The sequence below is a fragment of the Haliotis rufescens genome, unplaced genomic scaffold (assembly GCF_023055435.1).
Source record: "Haliotis rufescens isolate VD_foot unplaced genomic scaffold, xgHalRufe1.0.p SCAF_2, whole genome shotgun sequence".
Taxonomy (NCBI): Eukaryota; Metazoa; Mollusca; class Gastropoda; order Lepetellida; family Haliotidae; genus Haliotis; species Haliotis rufescens.
This window is the reverse complement of record NW_025963890.1, coordinates 13,411,764-13,439,424: the sequence shown is the minus strand read 5'-3', so window position 1 is coordinate 13,439,424 and position 27,661 is coordinate 13,411,764. Positions and strand designations below refer to the sequence as shown.

The 27,661-nt window shown below is 41.6% G+C and overlaps 1 protein-coding gene across 4 annotated transcripts in view; it reads right to left on the bottom strand.

The window, feature by feature from the left end:
* Positions 1-27,661, bottom strand: part of LOC124119880 (glycine dehydrogenase (decarboxylating), mitochondrial-like) — a 55,845-nt gene that overhangs the window by 7,208 nt on the left and 20,976 nt on the right. Inside the window, exons 2-18 of one of the 4 annotated variants that reach the window (XM_048399652.1) lie at positions 25,572-25,650; positions 22,772-22,907; positions 19,176-19,260; positions 19,000-19,079; positions 17,902-17,979; positions 16,801-16,948; positions 16,145-16,341; positions 13,615-13,711; positions 13,118-13,223; positions 11,279-11,418; positions 9,821-9,901; positions 8,738-8,838; positions 6,381-6,507; positions 5,277-5,419; positions 4,271-4,346; positions 3,206-3,331; positions 1,971-2,050 (exon numbers count right to left, since the gene is read on the bottom strand). In XM_048399652.1, the coding sequence (XP_048255609.1) occupies positions 1,971-2,050; positions 3,206-3,331; positions 4,271-4,346; positions 5,277-5,419; positions 6,381-6,507; positions 8,738-8,838; positions 9,821-9,901; positions 11,279-11,418; positions 13,118-13,223; positions 13,615-13,711; positions 16,145-16,341; positions 16,801-16,948; positions 17,902-17,979; positions 19,000-19,079; positions 19,176-19,260; positions 22,772-22,907; positions 25,572-25,650 (1,880 nt within the window). The other 3 variants (XM_048399651.1, XM_048399653.1, XM_048399654.1) reach the window with 3 other exon arrangements.

Here is a 27,661-nt window from a genome sequence, read left to right as displayed (position 1 = left end):
TCATAGGCAACTTGTCATACAGATAAACAGGTGCCCTATCATAGGCAACTTGTCATACAGATAAACAGGTGCCCCGTCATAGGCAACTTGTCATACAGATAAACAGGTGCCCTATCATAGGCAACTTGTCATACAGATAAACAGGTGCCCCGTCATAGGCAACTTGTCATACAGATAAACAGGTGTCCCGTCATAGGCAACTTGTCATTCAGATAAACAGGTGCCCCGTCATAGGCAACTTGTCATACAGATAAACAGGTGCCCCGTCATAGGCAACTTGTCATACAGATAAACAGGTGCCCAATCATAGGCAACTTGTCATACAGATAAACAGGTGCCCCATCATAGGCAACTTGTCATACAGATAAACAGGTGTCCCGTCATAGGCAACTTGTCATTCAGATAAACAGGTGTCCCGTCATAGGCAACTTGTCATACAGATAAAAAGGTGTCCCATCATAGGCAACTTGTCATACAGATAAACAGGTGCCCTATCATAGGCAACTTGTCATTCAGATAAACAGGTGCCCCGTCATAGGCAACTTGTCATTCAGATAAACGGGTGACCTGTCATAGGCAACTTGTCACACAGATAAACAGGTGCCCTGTCATAGGCAACTTGTCATACAGATAAACAGGTGTCCCGTCATAGGCAACTTGTCATTCAGATAAACAGGTGCCCCGTCATAGGCAACTTGTCATACAGATAAAAAGGTGTCCCATCATAGGCAACTTGTCATACAGATAAACAGGTGCCCTATCATAGGCAACTTGTCATTCAGATAAACAGGTGCCCCGTCATAGGCAACTTGTCATACAGATAAAAAGGTGTCCCATCATAGGCAACTTGTCATTCAGATAAACAGGTGCCCCGTCATAGGCAACTTGTCATTCAGATAAACGGGTGACCTGTCATAGGCAACTTGTCACACAGATAAACAGGTGCCCTGTCATAGGCAACTTGTCATACAGATAAACAGGTGTCCCGTCATAGGCAACTTGTCATACAGATAAAAAGGTGTCCCATCATAGGCAACTTGTCATACAGATAAACAGGTGCCCTATTATAGGCAACTTGTCATTCAGATAAACAGGTGCCCCGTCATAGGCAACTTGTCATTCAGATAAACGGGTGACCTGTCATAGGCAACTTGTCACACAGATAAACAGGTGCCCTATCATAGGCAACTTGTCATACAGATAAACAGGTGTCCCGTCATAGGCAACTTGTCATACAGATAAAAAGGTGTCCCATCATAGGCAACTTGTCATACAGATAAACAGGTGCCCTATCATAGGCAACTTGTCATTCAGATAAACAGGTGCCCCGTCATAGGCAACTTGTCATTCAGATAAACGGGTGACCTGTCATAGGCAACTTGTCACACAGATAAACAGGTGCCCTGTCATAGGCAACTTGTCATACAGATAAACAGGTGTCCCGTCATAGGCAACTTGTCATTCAGATAAACAGGTGCCCCGTCATAGGCAACTTGTCATACAGATAAAAAGGTGTCCCATCATAGGCAACTTGTCATACAGATAAACAGGTGCCCTATCATAGGCAACTTGTCATTCAGATAAACAGGTGCCCCGTCATAGGCAACTTGTCATTCAGATAAACGGGTGACCTGTCATAGGCAACTTGTCACACAGATAAACAGGTGCCCTGTCATAGGCAACTTGTCATACAGATAAACAGGTGCCCCGTCATAGGCAACTTGTCACACAGATAATAGGGGACTTGATTCTGTCACGAAAAAGAGTTTCACTCTTCAACATTAGTTGGTATTGTTTATGAGACTGGACTGTGAAGGCATGTACTTAGATCATGCAAATACCATTTTCATCTCATATGTACATGGGTAATCTATTTCAGACTACAGTCAGTTGGAATTTTTAATTAATCTTTCATCATCAACAAGCAAACACAAAGTACATGAGTGGCCCTACTTGTTGTGAGTTGTTACCTGATGTCCTTGTCGAAGACTCCATGTGTTGAGGGGTAGGTGATCATCAGGCAGGCAAGGCTGTCACTGTGCTTCGCAATCTGAAGTTAGGAAGCAACTATTTGATTTTCAAGGGGTGGGGGCAGGATTTTTTCTAAAAATATAATCAAGCCCCTGGTTTACTTAAAGTATTTTTACATATGTCTCCTATTGTTGGAATAAAATATTGTTCCCTTTTCTTGCACATAAGTGCCAAACGAATGCAGTTTGTTATGTGTATTTATTTATATAATAATTGAGTATGTTGGAAAAGTATGTTGGAATGCTCTTAGATGCTATTGACAGTGTACTCCAAGATGATGTTGATGATGTTAAACAGTAAGCTCTTGGATGATGTTAAACAGCATACACTAAGGTGAAGTTAACCAGTATACACTTAGGTGCTACTACCCAGAATGCACTTAGGTGCTGCTACCCAGAATGCACTTATGTGATGGTATCCAGAATGCACTTAGGTGCTGCTACCCAGAGTGCTATTAAGGTGCTGCTACCCAGAATGCACTCAGGAGATGCTAACCAGTATGCACTAAGGTGCTGCTACCCAGAATGCACTCAGGGGATGCTAACCAGTATGCACTCAGGGGAGGCTACCCAGAATGCACTCCGGGGATGCTAACCAGTATGCACTAAGGTGCTGCTACCCAGAATGCACTCAGGAGATGCTAACCAGTATGCACTAAGGTGCTGCTACCCAGAATGCACTCCGGGGATGCTAACCAGTATGCACTCAGGGGAGGCTACCCAGAATGCACTCCGGGGATGCTAACCAGTATGCACTCAGGGGAGGCTACCCAGAATGCACTCCGGGGATGCTAACCAGTATGCACTAAGGTGCTGCTACCCAGAATGCACTCAGGAGATGCTAACCAGTATGCACTAAGGTGCTGCTACCCAGAATGCACTCAGGGGATGCTAACCAGTATGCACTAAGGTGCTGCTACCCAGAATGCACTCAGGGGATGCTAACCAGTATGCACTAAGGTGCTGCTACCCAGAATGCACTCAGGGGATGCTAACCAGTATGCACTAAGGTGCTGCTACCCAGAATGCACTCAGGGGATGCTACCCAGAATGCACTCAGGGGATGCTAACCAGTATGCACTCAGGGGAGGCTACCCAGAATGCACTCAGGGGATGCTAACCAGTATGCACTAAAGTGACACGATGTGGAACAATATGCTCCTGACAATACACACCATATCATCCAAGTGCTTCATGTCCACATGTCCGTCCTTGTCCACGTTGATGGGCTGGATCTTCATGCCGGCCATCTGGGCACTGGCAGGGTTGGTGCCATGGGCCGACACTGGGATCAGACAAACCTGCAAACATACATCACACACGATAGGTGATTGCCTGTGAGTCAGAGAGGAAGGAGTTTATTGTCACATCCTCAACCTAAACAAGGTTGGGGAATCAAACTCTTGACTTTCAGTGAGACAACCCATTACCTTAACTGCTAGGCTAGCCATTTGTACCTCTTCATCTTCCGTTACATGTTTGTAGTTCAATGCCTCAATCGGTAATATTCCAGCAGTCTGTAAATAACTCTGGACCAGGCATCATGAGCACAATTGGTTACAATGACATGGCATCAACCCAGTTACTGAGCCTGACCACCCAATTTAGTAGCCTCTTACAAGCATAGGTTGCTGGGGTCCTCTATTCTTGCCAAGAATCCCTGTAGCGTTCTTCAACTTTGAACATGTATACCTTGCTGTACCCACAATGAAACTTTAATTCTGGCAGTCTGAATGGCACTACAAATGCACTAGCCACTTGGCCAGTGAACAACCTGTGTACCAGGTATCTGTAAATATCCATCTTAAGGATGAAGGATAGAATTTTTATTTTTTGAAATGAGGTGAAATGGGGTTTAACATCACGTTCAAGATATTAAACTAAATTATTATTATAGTTATGTGCATGCACATGTGTGTGCGTGTGAGTGCATCTGTTTGTACTAGTCCAGAATCATGCCGGTTCTTCAGTGCTAGCCCACTGAGATACTATGCCAAAGTTTAATATGAAAACCCAATACTCTGAGCCAACCAGTCCTTGTTTCATCCTATTATTGCTGAGCGCCAGGCAGTGTAACAAGTACCACCTTTTAATGTCTTTTGGTATGATACGGCTGCTGGGGATTGAACCACTAACCTCCTTCTCTCCGGGCAGGTGCTCTAACCAATAGACCACAGAGGCAGTTTTGGAAATGATAGATATATTCTGCCTTTTTTACAGTATTACAGCAGCACACTCACATTTCTCTGAACTTCTCCCTGGTCCTTCAAGTAAGCCATGATAGCCCTGAGACCTGCATACTCTCCTTGTGCTCCACTGCAAAATACACCCAAAAAAATACAATTGTATTCAGATAAAATCACTCAAAAAGGTCAAGATTTATTATCTAACAGACTCACATTATCAATGAGTAAACCTTGCTGATTGTGTGGATGGCTGTTCACATTATCAACACCTGGTTTGCCTGGTCCAAGTTTGATTCCCAAACTTAATTATCATACAAGTGGCTGTGATATTGCTGACTTCAGTTTAAATGTGTTGACTATCTTCCTATGACAAAGTGAGGCACAGGTGGCCCAGTCGTCTAAGGCAACGCAATTCGCTGTGCGGAGTTGTGTCCCTTGAGCATTCCAGAAACCTATGATTGTGGGTTCAAATCCCAGTTCGCCCCGATTATGTTTCTAGGTTTGTCAGCACCATACCCATGCTCGTGGGTTTCACTGAAGCGGTAAACGTCTGAGACCTGCATCGCTTTGGGCTTTCCTCCTACATTAAGCTGACACATCGCGATATAACTGGAATACCGTTGAAAGCGGTGTTAAATCCAACTCACTCACTCCTATGACCAAACATAGCCTGTAGACTTACATTTAGTCCCCACAAATAGTTGGTATTTAAAAATATATATCTACAAAATAAACAATAAAATCCAAAGTATAGCCCAGAACAATGCACAATTGAGGCAATCTAGACTTGAGCCGGATTCATTATTTAATATACTCTCTAGGATACTACAATGAGTATTATGCCGCTTTTATCATATTCCAGTTCTATACCACCTTAGGGCCCAACGACATTAGGGGAATCAAACAGGTTGTGCATGATTGGTGAACACACTAACCACAGGGCTACACATAAGTCATCACGATATATGGAAGGTTACTTCATTTATCAAAGAATGAGACAAGTTTGACCATAAGTATATTCATAAATTTATCAAAAGTAGAATAATCCCTGGGGTAGTACCTGTTTGGCTGAAATGAAATCTTGTCATAGCCTGTGATCTCACACAAGTCAGCCTCAAGTTCTTCGAACATCTGCTGGTAGCCGAGTGTCTGCTCTTGAGGGACAAATGGGTGGATGCAGGCAAACTCCTTCCATGAACAGGGCTGCAATAGAGGAACAATGTGACATGAAGAGGCTGCAACAGCAGAACAACGTGACATGAACAGGGCTGCAATAGAGGAACAATGTGACATGCAGAGGCTGCAATAGAGGAACAATGTGACATGAAGAGGCTGCAACAGCAGAACAACGTGACATGAACAGGGCTGCAATAGAGGAACAACGTGACATGAACAGGGCTGCAATAGAGGAACAACGTGACATGAACAGGGCTGCAATAGAGGAACAACGTGACATGAACAGGGCTGCAATAGAGGAACAACGTGACATGAACAGGGTTGCAATAGAGGAACAACGTGACATGAACAGGGCTGCAATAGAGGAACAACGTGACATGAACAGGGTTGCAATAGAGGAACAACGTGACATGAACAGGGCTGATATAGAGGAACAATGGAACATGAACAGGGCTGCAATAGAGGAACAACGTGACATGAACAGGGTTGCAATAGAGGAACAACGTGACATGAACAGGGTTGCAATAGAGGAACAATGTGACATGAACAGGGCTGCAATTGAGGAACAACGTGACATGAACCAGGCTGCAATAGAGGAACGTGACATGAAAACAGAGGCACCAGATGCAGTTGAACAACGTGAACAGCAACTGTCTGTGGATTCTGAGACAGTGAGCAAAGCACCTTATTTCTCCATCCCACAACCAGTTTGTATACAAGAATTATTGCAACATGTGTCAAATGCTAATTTCACACTGACATGCATACTCCGATATATAATAATAATACTCAAAAAGAAGTTAAGAACCCCCGATTTTGTTTTCATATGACAACAGTTAATCTGTCACGGCCATGACAGACTGACAATAGTCACATGAAACAATTGACCATGACACATTGACTTTAGTCATTTGAAAAGATTGGGTGTTCTTTAACTTAATTTGAGTAATATACATATCAGTTTCTATGTGCTGCTCCCTACACTGACCATCATCTCAGTGGTGCTGTTGAGCTTCATGGTGCAGGACCCAAGGGGGATCATGGAGTGGACGAGGGACAGGTCTTTGTTCTCCAGCTGCTTCATGTAGCGCACGATGTTCGTCTCAGATTGGTACCTGCCACAAGGAGGTAGTCAGTTCAGATTTGGGAACTAAACTACATAATAAGGCACTTCTAGACAATAAATGGAAGTAACATACATTGGAATAAATGAACACACCAAAAATTATGTTGTTATGATATGGTATTATCTTGTTGCTCTGGAAAACTAATTACCGGTATATATGAGTATTATTGTTTAACCTGATCCAGTGGGTGTGATTACAGAAGTTTCAGCAATAGTCCAAGCTTTGCACTATAGGGGACACCAAGAAGAGGTCTTACATTCTACCCAGGGGGAACCAGACCTGGCTCTTAAGTGTGACGATCCAACACTAGCCACTAAGCTAGCCCTGCACTCACATACAAGTGAGTGTTAACTGCCACACCTGGTGATACATTGGAAAGAGCTAGGGGAACAGATTAAGGCTGGGACAGGTAACTCAGGTACTCAGGTTGGGTGGGTCCTGAGTAGGACCCGGGTACCCACAGGACTACCCAGACCCGTGGTTAGTCACTTGATAAATTGCTTCATGACAATAACAATAAAACTCCATGGTTATACTACAAGTCGCTAAATGTTCTTATTTCTTTCTGACTGCGCTGCATTCCTTCTGACAATTACATGTTTGAGTAAAGATAAATAGAGAATACTATACTCATTCTCGTTAGATACCATTTTTACGAAACGAGTGGACTTTCTATGGTATCTGACTGAGCGAAAGCGAGGTCAGATACCATAGAAAGTTCACGAGTTTCGTAAAAATGGTATCTTACGAGAATGAGTGTGGTATTTTATTTATTACCCACGTTAAATATATATTTAAGTGTAAATACATAACAACTTTCGTTCGTTGACAGACCAAACTGAAACCGGTTGCAAAATCTGGTTGCGCATGAATATTGATATATGACCAAATATGGGCATTGTTGACATGTTTATGCATACGCATTAACAACATGCGCCTGCTGTTCTGTTTGCAAACAAACCAGCACCGACGCTCAAGATCCTTTTGGAAGAAAGTCTTCAACTTTAGGTAATTCAAGCGCCATGTTGTTAGTACGCAGGACACCGATAAGAAAATTGAATGTCACATTAGCGCCGCGCTTTGAATATCGGACCAACAGTCACACGCATCACACTGCCGGGGTCCCTTCTGTGCAATCAAAATGGTGATCTATCAGCTGAATTTATATCATGTCCGTACCATTTTGGAAGAGGGAAATCAGACTGTTCACCAAAGACAATCATGTTAACTGAACAAACTCAAATCTGTTTGCATGTCAGTGACAGCTTCGAACGATCGAAGGGCAAGGTCGCCACCAGAATAAGAAAAGACAACCGCGATCCACTCACAGCGTTTTACGCTAGATATAGGGAATGTTACTGTTCACATTTGGGATGTTTGGGGCCACAAAATAAGAAGTCAAGCACACTTCCATGGAGTTTTCGAATGATTTGTATCGGAACTGTGAACTTTAAGTGATCTGGTCGTGCTGTCGTGTTCGTTCATTCATGAACAACACCTCCCGAAACAGCGCCACAAAATACGCTTCAAGGGGGACACCGATGGCACAACTGGATCATCCCAAGTAAGTCTAGATATCTGTACAGATAGTTTAAACAGACTTCATTTCACCACGCCTATCCTTTTACGTTAAATCAAATTGAAAGTTGCGAAAATGGTCGGGTGCGTCACGCTCAAGGGACGCGCTCGATCGGCGGTCGTACATTGTAAATCGATTTATAGATCTAGCTCGATTATATGTCTGTAGCACCTCTATGCATAACTTATATAGAATGCAAACCGAATTTGATGCGTGTGACTATCTTGTTTGGTTTAATAAAGTGTTTGTAAATATCTCTCGTTCTCATGAATTTCTTCAGTTCTGCCTTGTAATCGCAAAATGAATGACGTCTCGCGATTTTTTATGAATGAAAAAAGTAGTCCCGGTGTGACAGAGGTCACGGTTATCCAATCAAAACGAATAAAACAAGGTCAACCTTGTACGACACACGTGTGACGTATTGATTTAGTATCTTACCACCTGTATCTTCACCACGTGGGTAATAAAGCAGTTTTTGACAGGGCTCCTGTTAAACAATACTTAATTTTAAATTTTGTAGCCTGCTTGAGACCTCCAGCGGGTGTCCGGGTAGGGTCGGGTAATAGGGGGCCGGGTACCCGGGTAATACATTTGGACTCGTCCCAGCCCTAGGACAGATGGTAATGACATGTGTATAACCTCTTGAAGACGGAGTGAGTGAGGAAGTCGCTCGTCCTCCGATGATGGCTGTTGTGGAGGCTGGTGTTGGGGTTGGTGCCGAGCAGGTCACTTATCTCCTCCTGGTGTCATGGACAACATGGAAAGTATCCTCGTATTATGGGTGTATGGACGCTTAAGAAACATTTACAGTTTTCTCGCTAATCATATTAACGACTATAAAAATCCTGACTCACTCATGAAAGACAACTTGATCTAAGCCATCATTCATGTACATGCATTTACAATGTTTGTGTTATGCCAGACACCATGTCATAGTTTGAGTCATTGCAATAAACAAGGTTGTCTGAAAATGTTTATTGTCAATGTGAGTGAGTGAGTGAGTGAGTGAGTGAGTGAGTGAGTGAGTGAGTGAGTGAGTGAGTGAGTGAGTGAGTAAGTGAGTGAGTGAGTTTGGTTTAACACCGCTTTTAACAGTATTCCAGTTATATCACGATGTGTCAGCTTAATGTGGGGGGAAAGCCCGAAGTGATGTAAGTCTAAGACATTTACCACTTCGGTGAAACCCACAAGCACGGGTATGGTGCTGACAAACCTAGAAACATAATTGGGGTGAACCGGGATTCGAACCCACAATCATAGGTTTCTGGAATGCCCAAGGGACGCAACTCTGCACAGCGAATCACGGCACCTTAGACGACTGGGCTACCTGTATGATGTCAGAAATTATATAATCTGATGATATACATTTATAAGAACTGACTTCAAAATATTTTTGCATTTATTCAAATATAAAAGAAAAATTGGCGTGCAGTAGATTTACATAAATTGTGCACTCTGGTTTAACTCCATAAATGCAAAAAGATGTTGAAATCACTTCTTAGAAATCTGGTTTATGTCTGCCCAAAAATTGCTTTTTTAGCCAATCAAATACCATGGAATCAACTGGAATTTTTGTATTGTATTACACAATAATATTCAGACAGGAACATTGGATAATTGAAGCCAGTTTACATAAATTCGAGGGACTTCTCTTTGAATTAACCTCATGTTTAATCTTCATCACAAACTTTTCTGACAGTTCATATGAGGAAGTTTGCCTACCGCTGACTTTGGCGACCCAACAACTTGCAGCATGTCAGACAGATCATCTCTCTCCACAGTCTCATCTAAGGATATCCCAACCTAGAACACAACAACAATAACAATAATAATAATCCATTTGTATTGCGCTTTTTCCATGCTGGATATCATGCTCAAAGCATTTTATTACCCCGGCCAATGGATCAGTGTGCCCTCGGTTTTCATTCTCAGCTCCCTGGGGAGTGTACAACCAAATCTGCCTGTGAGGTGTTAGAAAGTTAACTTAGCCAACTCATCCTACCGGGTACCCATCCACTGCTGGGTGAACAGAGGCATCTTGCAAACAAAGTCACTTGCCCACGGAGACACCACATGTGTTACATGTGCTTCAGTGTGGGGCAGGACCGAACCCCTAGAAACTTTTAGGAGCCAAGCTGCCGAACATGGTCACCCATCCAAGAACTCTCTGTGACCAACATTGCTTAACTTTGGGTTTAACATCACATTCAAGATTATTTCACTCATATTGAGACATGCATAAGTGAGCATTTATTAGGCACTGTTTTCCATCCACTATGTGGTTGCCCAAAGCACACTTGTTACCCCAGTCAATGGATCCGTGTGTACTCAACAATCATTCTCAGCTCCATGGGGAGTATACAACCCAAGCTACCTGTGAGGTGCTAGAAGGTTAACAGCCACATTGCCATCTCATCCGACCGGGTACCCATTCACTGCTGGGTGAACGGAGGCATCTTGCAAACAAAGTCACTTGCCCAAGGAGACACCACATGTGTTACATGTGCTTCAGTGTGGGGCAGAAAGCCTAGAAACCCTCTTGAGCCAGGCTGCCAAACGTGGTCACCCATTCAAGGACCCTCCATGCCCACCATAGCTTAACTTTGCCTGATTTGTAACCTGTGTGCTGTGCACAGGACCATATGCCGACACTATCATACACATCAACATTGCAGTCATAGCCAGTGTGACAGTCGCTGGAATAATACAAGCGATAAATCTTCACCGAAATGTCACTACATTTACATCTGTCACCAAATAATCTTTCTAACCCTATATACAGCAAAACCTTGTAAGTCCAGACCCTGTTAATCTGGAAACCCTGCCTCTCAGACGATTACTGGTGGGAACAGCATGATTTAGTAGCAGGAACATAACTGATCGTTATTTTAGAAATTTGCTATCGGAATGATTTCATTTGCTATCGGAATAATTTCATTTGCTATCGGAATGATTTCATTTGCTATCGGAATGATTTCATTCAGATCGCCATTGTCCTGATTAACAGGGTCTCACTGTATAGTGCAAAAGTGACATATTGCATGATGAAAACATTACATATTAGAAAGATGTCTTTGAGTCATATTGTTTTATACACAAAAAACATTTTCTTAAATTGTAAATTTCAAATCAGTGCACATGCATGTTTGTGAATGTTTGAGATTCTGCTATACAACATACATGGCCGTCACTGTAGTATCGAAGATTGATCTGTTTCGCTTCAGCTTTCTCACGAATCAGATCCTGGCCCCGCGAAGGTAGAAATTTGACAGTGTCAAAAAAGGCTTCAGAGGAAAGAGCATGATCTGCCAGCTTGATACCTGAATTACATGGTCGTAGTTTAGAGCAGGGCAGGATGGGAAGAAGAAAAACATAGCAACACAAACAAAATTTCAAACTGATCAATCCCATTAGGATTCAGTCTCACTCCTTGGCATCCATATTGTATGAGGGAGTGATTGAGTGAGTGAGTTGGGTTTAGCGCTGCTTTAAACATTATTCCAGTTATATCAAGGCGTGTCAGCTTAATGTGGGAGGAAACCCTGATGTGATGCAGGTCTTAGACGTTTACCACTTTACCCCCTCTTTCACTACGACCCTGAATATCCCGGGAATCAAACAAGAATCATTTAATGATTTCAAGAAATGATTGACATTTATCTACGAACATGAAAAATTTCCTATTCGGGGTGATTCGGGATATTCGTGGTCGTAGTGAAATGGGGGCATTAGAAGACAGGGCCACCCGTGCCCCCCAGCAATAACCCCATATATTGTGGCAGCTGGCGATATTATCCTTTCCATTAGCCATCATTCAACAATCAGTTATCCAGGGTAATATATCCCCATTGGTTATGATAAATACCCTGGAACCAGTTACTTCCATAGCTTCATTTTGAAAGTCATGTCACCATTCACACAACTCTTATCATTGAATTATCTTGCTCGAGCATGAAATTAACAACCAATCAAAATGCCTCTTCTGGAAGAGAGTTTGGCATAGATTCTTATTCAAAGTTGTCAAGCTTAATATGGAAGAAAAACCCTAAGTAATGCAGGTTTCAGACGTTTAAAATTTGGCGAAACCCACAAGAATGGGTATGTTGCTGACAGATTTAGACACATAGATGGGGCGAACTGTGTATGAGTGAACTTTCAATATATTGAGTCAAATCAAAAGATGGTTATAAATTAACTTTTAGCTAGAAGAGGTGTCTACCCGAGTATAAACATAGGAGGAGCGGTTCCTTATGACATCAGGTGTTCCAAGTGGTAGTTGAGACAGTATGCAATAACATGTGACATCGCCTGTTTCAATCATGAAAGAACAATGTAATTTGATTGGAACTTTACTTTCAGCATCTTGTCATTCGAACCAGACTCAAAACGAAACTATGGTAGCAATGATATCATCTTCCTGATGCAAGGGAGTTAACTGACCAGAAACGGCCAGTTTCCACCCTTGCCAACTATGATCCAATGCTACGATCCAACTATGAAATTCAAGCCTATTTCAGCAAGAGTGGAAACTGGACTTTTATTGTCAGCTAACTTCCTTGCCACGGGAAGATGCAATGATATTTATCATAACAGTATTGAGACATAATATACTAAATAACTGCGCATGTACACAAAAGTACAGCTGAAATGTCATCTTTCCTTGTGAATCATCCATTCAGATATGTATACCATTCAAACTAAAATTGTGATCTCCCCAAACTCTTACAACAAGAATGACACATAACGGACCATGCCTTGTTTTGTTTTTTCCACACTCAGCAATATTCCAGCTATATAACATCCCCATGCTAATGTCTGGACCAGACAAAGCAGTGATTGATATTAAGCTCAACAATCTATGCCAAGGGGGTTGTTGACATGCTATCATCAAATCACTAAGCCTGGACACCGATCCAAAAGTCATATGAGAAACATAGTATGCTGGGACACCAATTCTAATCGAAATCCCAAAGGGTCGTGCAGCAGCATCTCGGTGAAATACTGAGGATGCAGGCCTACCTTCAGCCAGTATGAGTGAACCATGATGCACTCGGCTTCCAATGTGGCGCAGTCCATCAGCTCCATGGTAAACAGCATACATGGCAGACATGTTGGCCAACAGAGCCTGCAGATTACAAAGAATACACTGAGGAAACTATTTGCTGTTCATGAAAACAATTCTTTTTTCATTGTTTACTAATGTATTTTGTCCACTTCACAAACACTCTGAATGGGTAGTACACTGGTGAGTGCATTCACCTGCATTCCTAAATGCGTATCAAATGGATGGCAATACTATAAATCAAAGAAGCAACATGTGAAGAAGGTTGTAGATGTTTACCTCTTTTGTGAAAAGGCATGGGAAACTAAACATCATTCCGAGAATCTTAGATTCAAACCCATGACCTGCAGATCCTGGCACAAAAAAAGGGAAGCAACTCTTCAGATCAAGTTTCAGTGCATCATAAGCAGCTTGGTTCTCTAGACTGGCAATGCCTGGCAGTAGTGTACCCAACCTGTGCTGTGCAGATGTTGCTGGTGGCCTTGTCCCTCCTGATGTGCTGTTCCCGCGTCTGCAGGGCGAGTCTCAGAGCATCACGGCCACTTGAGTCTCTGGGGGAGGAAGGAACCACTAAACTCTGTACATATCATAATAAGGCATACAGTAAAACCTGGTTGACTCAATCCATTTGAGATTATATTATTTCTAATATTGTCACTCAACATTGTCAAACTATGGATTGCTCAACATAGTTGGATAGAATTCAAGATAGAGAGTTGCTCGACAAGAGAACCAATGCTAAGAAAATTGACAAAGGGGGCACCTATTAAAACCATTCACAACAAGTTTGACTTGTTTTCAGAGACCGAGTAGTAGCAAACAAACTTGGTTCAAATGTTGATGAAACTAAAGCTTTTTAATATCTTATTACTTGGCAATTATATGCCCCTTCTACTCTGCTGTACTCTGTAAAACAAATCTGGAATAAACACAGAAAAAGGGGGACTGTCATGTTAATGGTCTTAGTATGGGCACTTATAAGATTACTTTCAGATTGGACCAGAAGATCAGATACGTCAGGGGGAAGTTCGTGGAGCAGAGCGCTTAATACGACAAAGACAGTAATTAGGAAAACAGATCTGTCCACAAGAATATTTCAATCTCCATCCATAGCTAGCTATTTGATCAACCTACCATTAGTTTTCTGTCAAAAGCTATGTAGAACTAATGAATTAATAAGTGCCTAAATTCCGAAAAATAATATGCTTCAAATTAAGAATACTGTCGAACCTTGTTGTGTTGAACTTGGATATGTCAAATTCCCTGTAGTCATGAACACACCTTTCGGTGCTTGTGACTTCCTTCTATATTTATCATCATTTATATTTTGAATCTGTCGAACTGGTTGCATCAAACTGATTTGGGAGTCCCAATTAAGCATATAATTTCCCTAATACTCGACCAGTTTAAAAAAAAAAGTCTACACACCAACAATTGCCAAACTTTTAACTTTCAACTCACTTCACACACAATTGATTAACCTCGCTGCAATTGCTGCAATTACAGCCAGGATGCTTTCTGACAATATGCCTATACCCAATCAAGCCTAATTGGTTTGGTTTGGTTTGTTTGTTGTTTCACGCCGCAATATTCCAGGTAAATGACGTCAGTCTGTAAATAATCCAGCCTGGACCAGACAATTCACATCTTCCCGAGGCAAGTGAGTTAACTGACTATAAAAGTCCAGTTTCCACCCTTGCCGAACTAGGCTGGTATTATGGAGTTACATTTTGGCTGGACTAACAAGTCTATGCATAGTCCAATCAAAATCGCAAACCGAAATCGAAATCCGGTTCGTAAAGTGTCATGCAGATTTCGGTCGACTGCAGGATTTGCAAAGCATGTGCACCACTAACTTGTTGTCAACAGATATTTTCTAAATCTTTTCATGTTTTTAATCAAGGTGCTTGCGCGATTTGATGCACTTCGCGATGGAAGACTCGTTTTATCACAATATAGATCTTGATTATCGATCAGATCATCTTGACTGGGCGCGACCGTTTTGTTTGAAGCAAATGCAAGCGATACGAGAGGTTGAATCTGATTGGTCAATAGGAGAGGCATAGAAAGGACATAACTCGTAATAGCCACTGGTGGCGCTACGATTGAGCCGAGGAATTCCAGCCTAGTTCGACAAGGGTGGAAACTGGACTTTTAAAGTCAGTTAACTCTCTTGCCTCGGGAAGATGGACAATTCAGTGACTGACATCGTAGGCATCGATCCATACAATTGGGATCGATGACATGCATCAACCAAGTCAGCGAGCCTGACCACCCGATCTTCACGGGTCTCAAGCCTAACTAACAAGCACATTAACAAGCACACCTTGCATCAAGGTGCAAGATGATTACTGTTTGCACATCGGTAGCACATTTCTGCTGTTAACATGTGAAAATTGAGGCATGAGGAAAATTATTATGTTAGTGAATCTATTATTCGAGCTATGAATTTTTTAACACTGCCGATCCAGATGGCAACAGTAAAATTAAAGATACACCTTAGATGTCGCCAGCCTCGGCATTGAAATACACCTTGTAATAAAATGTTGCGTCTGGACCTGGTAATTATCTCTCAAAACATGATGTTTGAATTTAGAAAATTCACTTTGATGGTTGTCTCGAACTATGGATAACTGGAACTTTTTTCCAGGTTGCCACGAGTTCGACACAACAAGGTTCGACTGTAGGAGATACTTCGATGACATGTCTTTATTGCAATGTGTACAGATAGAAACAGTAATATTTGCTTCCTGCAAAGTCAGGACCCACAAGGCACTTGGTATATGTTTTCCCAGTCTGTCTCACAGTCCCTGAACCATATGATTTTCCCTTTCACCAAGCCCTTACTGTAATGCTATGGCACAGAACAAAGCAAGTTAGATTTTCAAGTTTCTGGTTCTAACTGGAGCTCCTTTTCATTTTTAATGTAGCTGCTTGTTTCTATTTAAGAAACTAAGCATTAGTCTTGTGTTTTTTAAGCTCACCTGGTAACTCCAATCATCCGGCCAGGCATCATCCTCATGAAGGATCCCTTACAGGCAAAGAAGCCAGCGTGGGGCCCACCATACCCCAGGGGGATGCCGAACCTCTGGGTGGTTCCCACAGCAATGTCCATCTCCAGCTCCCCCGGGGGTCGGAGTATAGTGAGGGCCAGAAGGTCGGTAGCACACACCACCAGGGTCTGACAACAGAGTGAGTGAGTGAGTTGGGTTTTCACCAATTACAGCAATATTCTAGCAATATCACGGTGGGGGACACCAGAAATGGACTTCACACATTATTGTTGCTTGGTTGGTTTGTTGTTTTGCGCTGCACTCAGCAATATTCCAGCTAAATGACGGTGGTCTGTAAATAATCGAGTCTGGATCAGACAATCCAGTGATTGATATCATGAGCATCGATCTACGCAATTGGGATCGATGACATGATTAAATCCAAGTCAGCGAGCCTGACCATCCGATCTCGTTAGTCTCCTGTTACGACAAGCATAGTCACCTTTTATGGCAAACATGGGTTGCTGAAGACCTATTGTGACCCGGATCTTTGCGGGTTCATACATTGTTCCCATGAACTATGTTTATATTGCCATGTTTACGTGAGTAGTGAATGTAGCCTAATTCTACAAGGAGGAAGGGCATACCCCGTGAGCATGAGCAGTTGCAACAAGCTGAGCATAGTCCTCGATGCTGCCGTCTGTGTTGGGATATTGGATGAGGACACCACTGAAATCCTGCCCACTGAAGTCCATCTCTTGCCAGTTGCTTCGTACAATGTCAATTCCCAATGCACTGTCAGAGATGTAGAAATTACAATGTGATTATAGAATAGTTTGGCAGTTATTAATCAAACAGATGGCGTGACAGTATTGACACCAGTGGTAATGTTCAACTATTGGGGTCTGTATAAGAAGTGGTTTGGCGTGGAGTGTGTGATTGCCGAAGCTCAGGCAGGATAACAGCAAGTACTATCTTTTGGAATGACGCAGCTGGGAAATAAACCACCTTCTACTCTCCAGGCAGACACTCTATCCACTAAACCACGAAGTCGGTTGACTGCATTAGTCGTGTCAAGATTTGGTTAAAATCATTGGTGTAACAGAATAATACCCGTACTTATGGGTTTCACAAAGACACTCGCATATTGAGCTATGCTCCTCCATTAATCTCATAAACCATGATACGACTGTAATAATGTTCAACATGCACTTAAGCCAGCTCACTCACTCACAATATAACTGATACACGTCTTACAACAAACTACAGTCAAGTCTCGTTAATCCGACACTTGTTTATCCGACGATCAGCTTTATAATGATGGGAACTGATTAAATCAGTGCTATCTCCACCCGTTAATCCGACAGTCTCGCACTCCGACTCCGACACACCTAATTTGCAACGAATTACCAAAATCAATCATTAATCCGACACAGTGATCAGCATACTCCGTGGTCATCTGCCCGCAAGTACACAGCCCGTGTCATACAGTCATACAGTCCGTAACAGTTGTTTTGGGTTGAGCTTTAGAGGTTGCATGATAAGAAAACATGTTCCGCTAACAATGTAACATAACAATACGAATATTTCATTTTTATTTTTTTATTACGTGTTTGTATCGTTATCTATCGTGTAGTTGTCTAATTTTCGATCACGAACCTTGATACTACTTTATGTCGTTTATCCGACATACTCGTGAATCATATGCATCCGACCATGTCGGATTAACGGGACTTGACTGTACTTACTGTGCCCTGGTTTCCACAACTGCAATATTTTGGGGGTGACATTTGTTGTCAATGTAGAATCGCCTCCTCTTGTTTTGTCTGAAAAACACTTATTATTTGAAAATGTTTCATGATTCAGCTTGACAATAACAGGCCCTATTCATCAACGTGATCCAGTTTAGCAGTCTAACTACTCTTATTTCATAGACTTAGACTTTAATAGGATTATATAAGAACATAACTCCATTAGGCAGGGCGCGCCTATCCTAATAGTGAGTAATAGTGAAACTTGAAATTAAGACAAGAGACGTTATTTGGATGGTTGCGGATGTAGAGGTACACACAACTTACCTGTAGCACACGAACATGGCTTCAGCTGTGGCTGTGACCTCATCCACGCGTTATGCATTTAACAAGGAGAGTACTGTCATGTCACACACAACTTACCTGTAGCACACGAACATGGCTTCAGCTGTGGCTGTGACCTCATCCACGCGTTATGCATTTAACAAGGAGAGTACTGTCATGTCACACACAACTTACCTGTAGCACACGGACATGGCTTCAGCTGTGGCTGTGACCTCATCCACGCGTTATGCATTTAACAAGGAGAGTACTGTCATGTCACACACAACTTACCTGTAGCACACGAACATGGCTTCAGCTGTGGCAATGACCTCATCCACGCGTTATGCATTTAACAAGGAGAGTACTGTCATGTCACACACAACTTACCTGTAGCACACGGACATGGCTTCTGCGGCCGCTGTGGCCTCATCCAGGAGAGAAGCATTCGAGAATGAGAGTGCTGTCATGTCGCACACAACTTACCTGTAGCACACGGACATGGCTTCAGCGGCCGCTGTGGCCTCATCCAGGGGTGAAGTGTTGGAGATGGGGAGTGCTGTCATGTCACACACAACTTACCTGTAGCACACGGACATGGCTTCTGCGGCCTCTGTGGCCTCATCCAGGGGTGAAGTGTTGGAGATGGGGAGTGCTGTCATGTCACACACAACTTACCTGTAGCACACAGACATGGCTTCAGCTGCGGCTGTGGCCTCATCCAGGGGTGAAGTGTTGGAGATGGGGAGTGCTGTCATGTCACACACAACTTACCTGTAGCACACAGACATGGCTTCAGCTGCGGCTGTGGCCTCATCCAGGAGTGAAGCGTTGGAGATGGGGAGTGCTGTCATGTCGCACACAACTTACCTGTAGCACACAGACATGGCTTCAGCTGCGGCTGTAGCCTCATCCAGGAGTGAAGCGTTGGAGATGGGGAGTGCTGTCATGTCACACACCATTGTCTGGTAGTTGAGGAGACTCTCCAGGCGGCCCTGGGCTAGCTCTGCCTGGTAAGGTGTGTACTGGGTCACCCTGTGGGGTGTTGGAGGAAAGAGCATGACTTGAATGGGTAGGTGAGTGAGTGAGTTAATATTTAACATCACTTCAGCAATATTTTAGCCATATCCTGACGAAAAGTTATACATTAAGAATACACCTGTCATCCATGGACAGTAAAATAACTAGAATATCACAGATTAGTGAGTGAGTGAATATGGTTTTACGCCACTTTTAGCAATATTCCAGCAATATCACGGCGGGGGACACCAGAAATAAGCTTCACACATTGTACCCATGTCGGGAATCGAACCCGGATCTTCGGCGTGACGAGGGAATGCTTTAACCGCTAGGCTACACGTCTGCCCCCATATCAGTGATAAATATTTAAAACTAGCATACAACTATAAAAAGAAATCACTTGATGTAACAATACATAATAAAAAAGGGCTATGGATAGCCAGCAGCTGAAGGTAGATCACCGCGCTAGTGTCCATGGGGACTTGCCGTACCTCTGCTACCTGCATGATCCCCAGCCGGATTTACATCATCCCTTCAGGTGTTGGCAAATATGGTCAAATTTAGCCAAAGTGAAATGAACATATATTCTACGATTAAAAATGTGGCAGAAAAAAAATTCCATAAATGACGTGGTCTTACATGCCCTCTTTGGGGGACAATCATTTTACACTACTTCAACCCCCATCAAGGGTACAGCCACTAACAATCTACGGTAAATTAACTAATTTCTTTCTACCAAGTCTAAACAGATAATTTATTATTTACAAAACATATGTTTAAAAATTTATTTAATCATTCTATTTCTTTAAAAAACCACAATAATTAAATTGGAATTAATACAATAAAAAGATCCTTGACTGATGATGATTTGAAATATTTTTCGCTTGTGATGGCAAAATCAACAGTCAAGCAGTACATGCTTGACCGTGATTCTCTCATCTCAAGGGATACAAAATGGAGGATCCTCACCTTACAATAAATGAGTGTATCTGCTGTGGCCAATATGCATTACGACCTCTTCACATCTGGACGGACAACCCAAGTAGGTGTAACCGATAGTTGGTTTAATTTGTGTAATTTATTGAAACCTACTTGGGTGTCCCACTTCTTTTGCATTAGATCTCAGACGTAACATCTGATCACAGGTTTATGATCACTGTATGGAATTAGAAGTGGTGTCACATTTGTTGAGTGCTGCTTTAGCTGCAGCATCAGCCATTGTGTTACCAATGATTCCAACATGGCTGGGTTACCAGCAAAAGACAATGTCATATTGGCCTGTAGCAAGGTTATTATACAATTCAATGATGTCAAGTAAAAGTGGATGCTGACACGAATTATTTTTAATAGCCTGAAGACAGGACAGAGAATCTGAAAAAATTATGAATTGCTTGAATAGACCAAATGTAAACTGTGAGAGATAACCAGACATGTAGTACCACAGATTAACCATATTTAACATTTCCCAGACTGAGATTTCTCCATAACAGTGACTCTTCAGTGTTGAGAAAGTGATATCTCATTGCAAATGTGACATCATGTTGATAGTTCTACTGCAATGGACATGAATTAAAGCTTAAAGCTATCAAAATTTGAACAGTTTTTTTTACTTGCATCATCTGAATTTTCATGAAAGTATTGTTAAAAATAGCTATCTGATCATAATGCCTTGACCAGCAAAGGACTAGCCATTTGAGCGTTTGATGTTCTTCGGTGGGGACTTGTGATTCTTTCATAAACAACAACAATATTTGAAAATGCTGCGAAAAACATAACTGGCACTGCTTAAGAGATTTGTTTTAATCATTGTTAAAACCAAAGATGGCATTGTTATGAGATGAACATATTTATGAATTCGAGTTTTTATTGTAAACTAAGGTGAATATGTAAAAAGACCCGTGAAGATCCGGCGTAGAATAGGTCTTCGGCATCTCATGCTTGCCGTAAAATGTGACTTTGCTTGTCTTAAGAGGCGAATAACAGGATCGGGTGGTCATACTCGCTGACTTGCTTGATGCATGTCATCGATTCCAATTATGTGGATCGATGCTCATGATATCAATCACTGGATTGTCTGGTCCAGACTCGATTATTTACAGACTGCTGTCACATAGCTGGAATATTGCTGAGTGGGGCGTCAAACAACCAACCTGTTACCAACCAACCAAACAAGAATATGTAAAAAAGTCTAAGATTCAGTTTCCTTCTGTATTGAGTCCCACGAACATGCATACTTATGAAAGTATGGTTGTATCAAGTAGAGAAGACACAGACCTACAATAAGGACATACTGAGTGACCTTTCTCTCACTGGAGGGAGCTTATCTACCAGTCAAGATAAGGTCTAGAAGTCAAAGGTAAAAAACTGTTCACCATGTTAATGTGAAAATATCTACAGGTAACATACATGCAATAACTACTTTAAATCTCATTTAGGACATACAAGAAAGGAAGAGCAACACTTCTTGTGCAGCCAAGTCAATCTTATAATGTAGGCATATCATACATAAAGATGTATACCGGTATGGCATAAGACGAGAGCAAATGTCAAATTGCCATTTGTGACGACTCTCATTTACCCTTGGCCAAATAAAAACAATGTTTCAAACAAAACTTTGTAATTCAGTTAGGATTTGTATTTCAAGAGTGTTTATTAAACACTAATCAATATTTTTATTAATCTTTGCTCCTCATTACTGACAGGTAATTAAGTCAGCCAAGTAAGTATGTAACGCAAGAAAATGGAAGCAGTGTTCCAGATCGTAGCAGTGTTCCATATGGAAGCAGTGTTCCAGATCCTAGCAGTGTTCCATATGGAAGCAGTGTTCCAGATTGTAGCAGTGTTCCGTATGGAAGCAGTGTTCCAGATTGTAGCAGTGTTTCAAATGAAAGCAGTGTTGCAAATGGCATCACTGAACATTCAAACCTGCAGCCTGCCATGTCTGCCTAGAGCAAATGTTGAGATAAGCAAGACTTAAAAAAAGAGAGTTTCAAATGTCATGTAAACAGCTTTGCGCTTAACAATTCATAAGCAGGATACAAATTCTCGCTTACAAATTTGAAACCTGAACAAAAGAACGTTCCTGAATGGCTAATATATGGTCTAGATTGTATAGATTCAGTCGTTAAGCCCATAACTATCGTTCAGAATACCCTGTTTTAACGTTTTCGAGGCTGCATGATAAGGAATCACATTCCGACTGTCACTTTCATGATCTGGTAAGCGACGCTCTGATTGGTCGGATGAAAGGTCGTTCTGACGTGACCCCCAAGAACTAAGATCTGATTTTAATGAGTGAGTGAGTGAGTATGGTTTTACGCCGCTTTTAGCAATATTCCAGCAATATCACGGCGGGGGACACCAGAAATGGGCTTCACACATTGTACCCATGTCGGGAATCGAACCCGGGTCTTCGGCGTGACGAGCTAACGCTTGAACCACTAGGCTACCCGACCGCCCCCCCTGATTTTAATGAGACTGGAAATAACTGCCTGCAGGTATTTATATTGAAATGAATACCACTGACCATCCTGGGTTCTCGAAGATGTTCCTCAGTATGGTGTAGGGTGTGTAGGTGTTGTAGTAGCCAATGCCAATGTAGCTGCGCCACACTTGGTTCTTCTCCGCCATCTCAGTCAGTCTCACAATCAGCTCATGCTCACCTGTCGGGGTAAGGGCATGGAGATGGGTCAGCAACAGTTAGTTACCTATATATAGTTTGACCAGAAATTGTTGGGAATTTGTCTTGCCATTTTGGCCCTCAATATTTGCCATATAGAAGGTGCATGTAGAACTTACATAGAACTTATTCTAACTTTGATTTAAGGGAAACAACTCTGTGCATCATATTTGTAAAGTATGACCAGAGTTGTCTTCCTTGGTAAACAAACTAGCAGACGGCAAACAAGGCCATTGTGGAAATGGCAGCTTTGGAAAGAAAGAAAGATTATTTCTGAATTATACAGTTAAGGAACAGATTAGGACAGGTCATTACTGAGAGGACAGACATTTTACTATCAACTGTGTACTGTGTTTAAAAAAATATTGAGAGTGGAGATGGAATTGCTCACAAATATTAGGCATGAAATGGTTAATAGAAGAACAGTTCATGTTTCTAAAGAGACAATAAGAAAGCATTTGCATGCAGTGGATTGGAAGAAATCATGAGGAATTCCATCACCACTCCTAAAACCTGAACAGCAAGAATGATGTTTGAACTGGTGTTTGGAACAAAGAAATTTCAATTGGAACAATGTTACGTTCTCAGATGAAAGTTCAATGTTTACTATATGTTCAATATCCAAACTGTAAAATGTGCACCAAAGGTACAGAAAAAAAACAATTTACCGGTGTCCAAAGTAGTCCTAAATTTTATGTGTCGGGTTGGGTGTCTGTGTTGGGTGTAGTGCTAGGACGAGTCCACATTTACTACCGGGTACCCAAACCCCCATTACCTGACCCTACCCAGGTATCCGCTGTAGGTCTCAAGAGATGGGTACAAAATGTCTGATTGAGAATTGTTTGAATGGAGCCCTGGCAAAAAGTATTTTTCTTTATTCAAACATATAAAAGTCAGAAGGAATGCATGTATTGTCATTAGCGACTTGTAGTGTAACGATATGGAGTTCCAGATAATTTTTGTCATGATTGGTTGGTTGTTTGATTTGTTGTTTAATGCCGCACTCAGCAATATTCCAGCTATATGACGGCAGTCTGTAAATAATCGAGTCTGGACCAGACAATCCAGTGATTGATATCATGAGCATTGATCCAGGCAATTGGGATCGATGACATGCATCAACCAAGCCAGCGAGCCTGACCACCCGATCCCGTTAGTCGCCTTTTACGACAAGCATAGTCGCTTTTTACGGCAAGCATGGGTTGCTGAAGACCTATTCTACCCCGGAATCTTCACGGGTCTTTTGTCATGAAAGAATATATCACGTGACTATAACCACAGGGCCGGGTAGTCCTGTGAGTACCCGGATTCTAATCAGAACCCCCCCGACCTGAGCACCCGAGTACCAGAGTTTCCAGCCCCAGCCCTAGTTAGGGGCCACACCATTATGTGTATTTGAAGGTAACGTGACTAGTGCTGTGTACACTGACATTCTACAGGTAAATATCCTTCCAAAAGCACAGGTCTTGTATGGTGATCAGTAGGTATTCAAGCAAGACAATGATCCAAAACATAGAGAGGAAGCATTCTCACTTATGGTTTGACATGCAACAATTACACACCTGGAATGGCCCAGCTAATGTCTGGACCTGAACCCAATGGAACTTATTTGGGGAATCATGGAGGACAATAAAATCTAACATATGCTATATGAAAGCAGAGGTATTGGGACAGTTTAACTAACGATTTTCTAACTTCCTTGATAAGCAGGATGCCTTGACACATTGAAGCATGTATACTGAACTGCAGAAGAAACATCATTTCATAAAAATAGTTCATGAACGTTTCTGATTGAAATAGCAATGCATTTTTTGGCGGTATCTTGTTTTCTTGACATTAGTCTGTATCCAAATTCCATGTTAAAGGCCAAAAAAGGACACAACTATGGATATAATGGGTTGCCAAAACACAGCTTAACAAACGACCATGCTAAAAAGTCATGAATGCTTTCCAAGAATATAAAAATTCACATACGTTTCCTTGTGCCTTTTCTGATAAACGGCACCCCGATACGAGGATACAACATTCTTGTATCAATACTAGTGTCATGCCAAGACTTATAAAGAATCAGAGAAACCAGGCTTGATGATGACTGCATGCTGGCATCGTTGCTGTAATCTGTAGATGCTTCTCACGTGGACATGAAAATCATTGGCAATCATTCGTGCAGTCTGGCCTAAAGCCTGTTTTCTCTGATTTTACGAAAGTCTTAGCATGTGTCTCTGTACTCATCCTGGCAAACACATACTCTAGAAAAGCTTGTATCAGGCCTTGAAACCTTGTCTGTCATAAAACTTTTATTTTTATTAATGTTATACTCAACCTTATCAGAGAATTCATGAATATTTATGACATATTTTTACATTGACTGATAGTCCTTAGTCATGCTAGTTGGGAGATGAAAATAATTAACATGAAAAACTCACATGTCATATCTACATGATCTAGATATGGTAGAATACTGAATATCACACATGAAATACATGTATATTGGACAAATTATTATCATAATCAATAGTTATGCAGAGCTCTAAAGAACATCACACTATCCCTCAGCTGAAAACATGAGGTTGTCCTGTAATTTCATAAAACAAACATCTTTAGCTTTATCTGATACTTTCTCTATCCTAAAAATGAACATACATACCTAGTTCCTCCTCAAGCCTCAGGTCTCTATTGAGGCGGATATTGGCTTGAACTGTCTTGGTGATAAGCTCAGCCATTGACTGAAATTAACAGACATTCATTCATTCCAAGGAGACAATGAAGTTTTAAGTTATATGTTTGTTTGTTTGTTGTTTAACGCAGCACTTAGCAATATTCAAGCTTATGACGACAGCCGGTAAAAATAATTGAGTCTGGACCAGACAAACAAGTGATCAATATTATGAGCAACAATCTACGTTGCTGGGGTACAAGAACAGACTATCAGTCAAGCCAGCAAGCCTGACCACCAGAACCACATTGCCTCTTAGGACCAGTATGGTGTGCTGGGAACAAATCCTAATCTGGCATCCCTTTTGGCCAGGGTGATGTGAGTTTAAGGGATTAATTACCACTATATGTTGCTGAAGCATTGTGTAAGTCAAGTAACCATTATCAACTGTCAGGTTTGGAACAAAATGATCACTGAATTTGGTGCATTAAGTGCCCTGCCCAAATAAGCACCCATCAAGACAGATCTGTAAGTTACATTGAATAAAAAATACAAAAAAGATACAACTTCAAAACAGAATGACCTTGACTCTCAATTTCAACCAATCACATGATTTAAAAATTGTTCTGGGAGAAAACATGGGTATAAGCTCTCTCAAAATAGTCACATGTAGGTTGGTTCAGTACACAAAAGAAGCAGAACTACCGAATGACTTATCATTCCAGTGACTTTGACCTTCTGTGAAGGTAACTGAAAACATTTCCACTTGAATGCTCCAGCTTAAGGATGATATGTACAAAATGTACTAAAATATACAATTCTTGAGTTACTGTGAATTTGACCTTCAATATCATTTGTGAGTGTTCGAAGAACATTTCACCGGGTTATTCGTCATATAACCACATATCATGTCCCAAATATTGAGTAACAACGGAAATATGGCATATGCTACTCATTGGAAGTAGGTCACTGAGACCTTTCTTCACTTTCGTACATAGTTTTCACATAATATAACAACTACATACATGTCAAACATACATTCACTATGACCTTTAATACAAAGGTAATTCGGGGCGGTCGGGTAGTCTAGTGGTTAATACGTTCGCTTGTCACGTCGAAGACCCGGGTTCGATTCCCGACATGGGTACATTGTGTGAAGCCCATTTCTGGTGTCCCCCGCCGTGATATTGCTGGAATATTGCTAAAAGCGGCGTAAAACCATACTCACCCACTCACAAAGGTAATTCATGGACTTTTTACAATCTCAGCCAAGCCCTAACATGTCTAAGGAAGACATATACAACAAGTTTCATTGACCTACAGCATGTACAGTATAGCCTTCTCAAATTAGGTGATAAGCAAACATTTTGGGTGCTATGACATGTGACTTGAAAAAAAAAAAATGCAGAAAAAGGAAGCAAACGTACTTTATAAATAACCTTCACTTTCACCTTGACCTTACATGGAGGTCACTAACATGTTCCAGACTTGATCAAGGCCTAATGAAGACATGTACAACATTTCCTTGACCTACAGCTCGGCAGTAAACCTTTAATTCAGGTGATGACCTTGAGGACAACCTTGACCCTTGACATATCATATCAATGAGTGAAAAAAATATATTCCCAGGGCCCCGTTCCACAAAGGGACTGTAGTACTATGACTATTGTAAACCTATGTTAAAGTATGAGCACTTTGTGGTACAGGGCCCAAGGCATTAATGGAGATATTCATGATATGAGATCCCTGAAATGTCCTAGAAATCCCTGAGAGGTTTCATAATCGAGTGTGACAAGTCAAATTCAGCCCATTAAAATATTTCTTAAAGGGCAAGTAAAGGAAAAAATCTGATTGCAATTTTGTTGCGAATATCAATCTTCCTAGATAAATTTAGCCAATTTCTGAGAGAGAAAAATTCATAATATTCGTGAAAATGCTGAAATCACACGCTCTGAAATCGGCTTCCAAAACAAACCTATTTCAGGAACTTCAAATGACTTGCAACAAGTGCATGTTAATATGAAATTAGTTGTGCAAGGCAAAATCAGGTTGTTGTGTAGAAAAGTAAAGGCCTAGTCAGA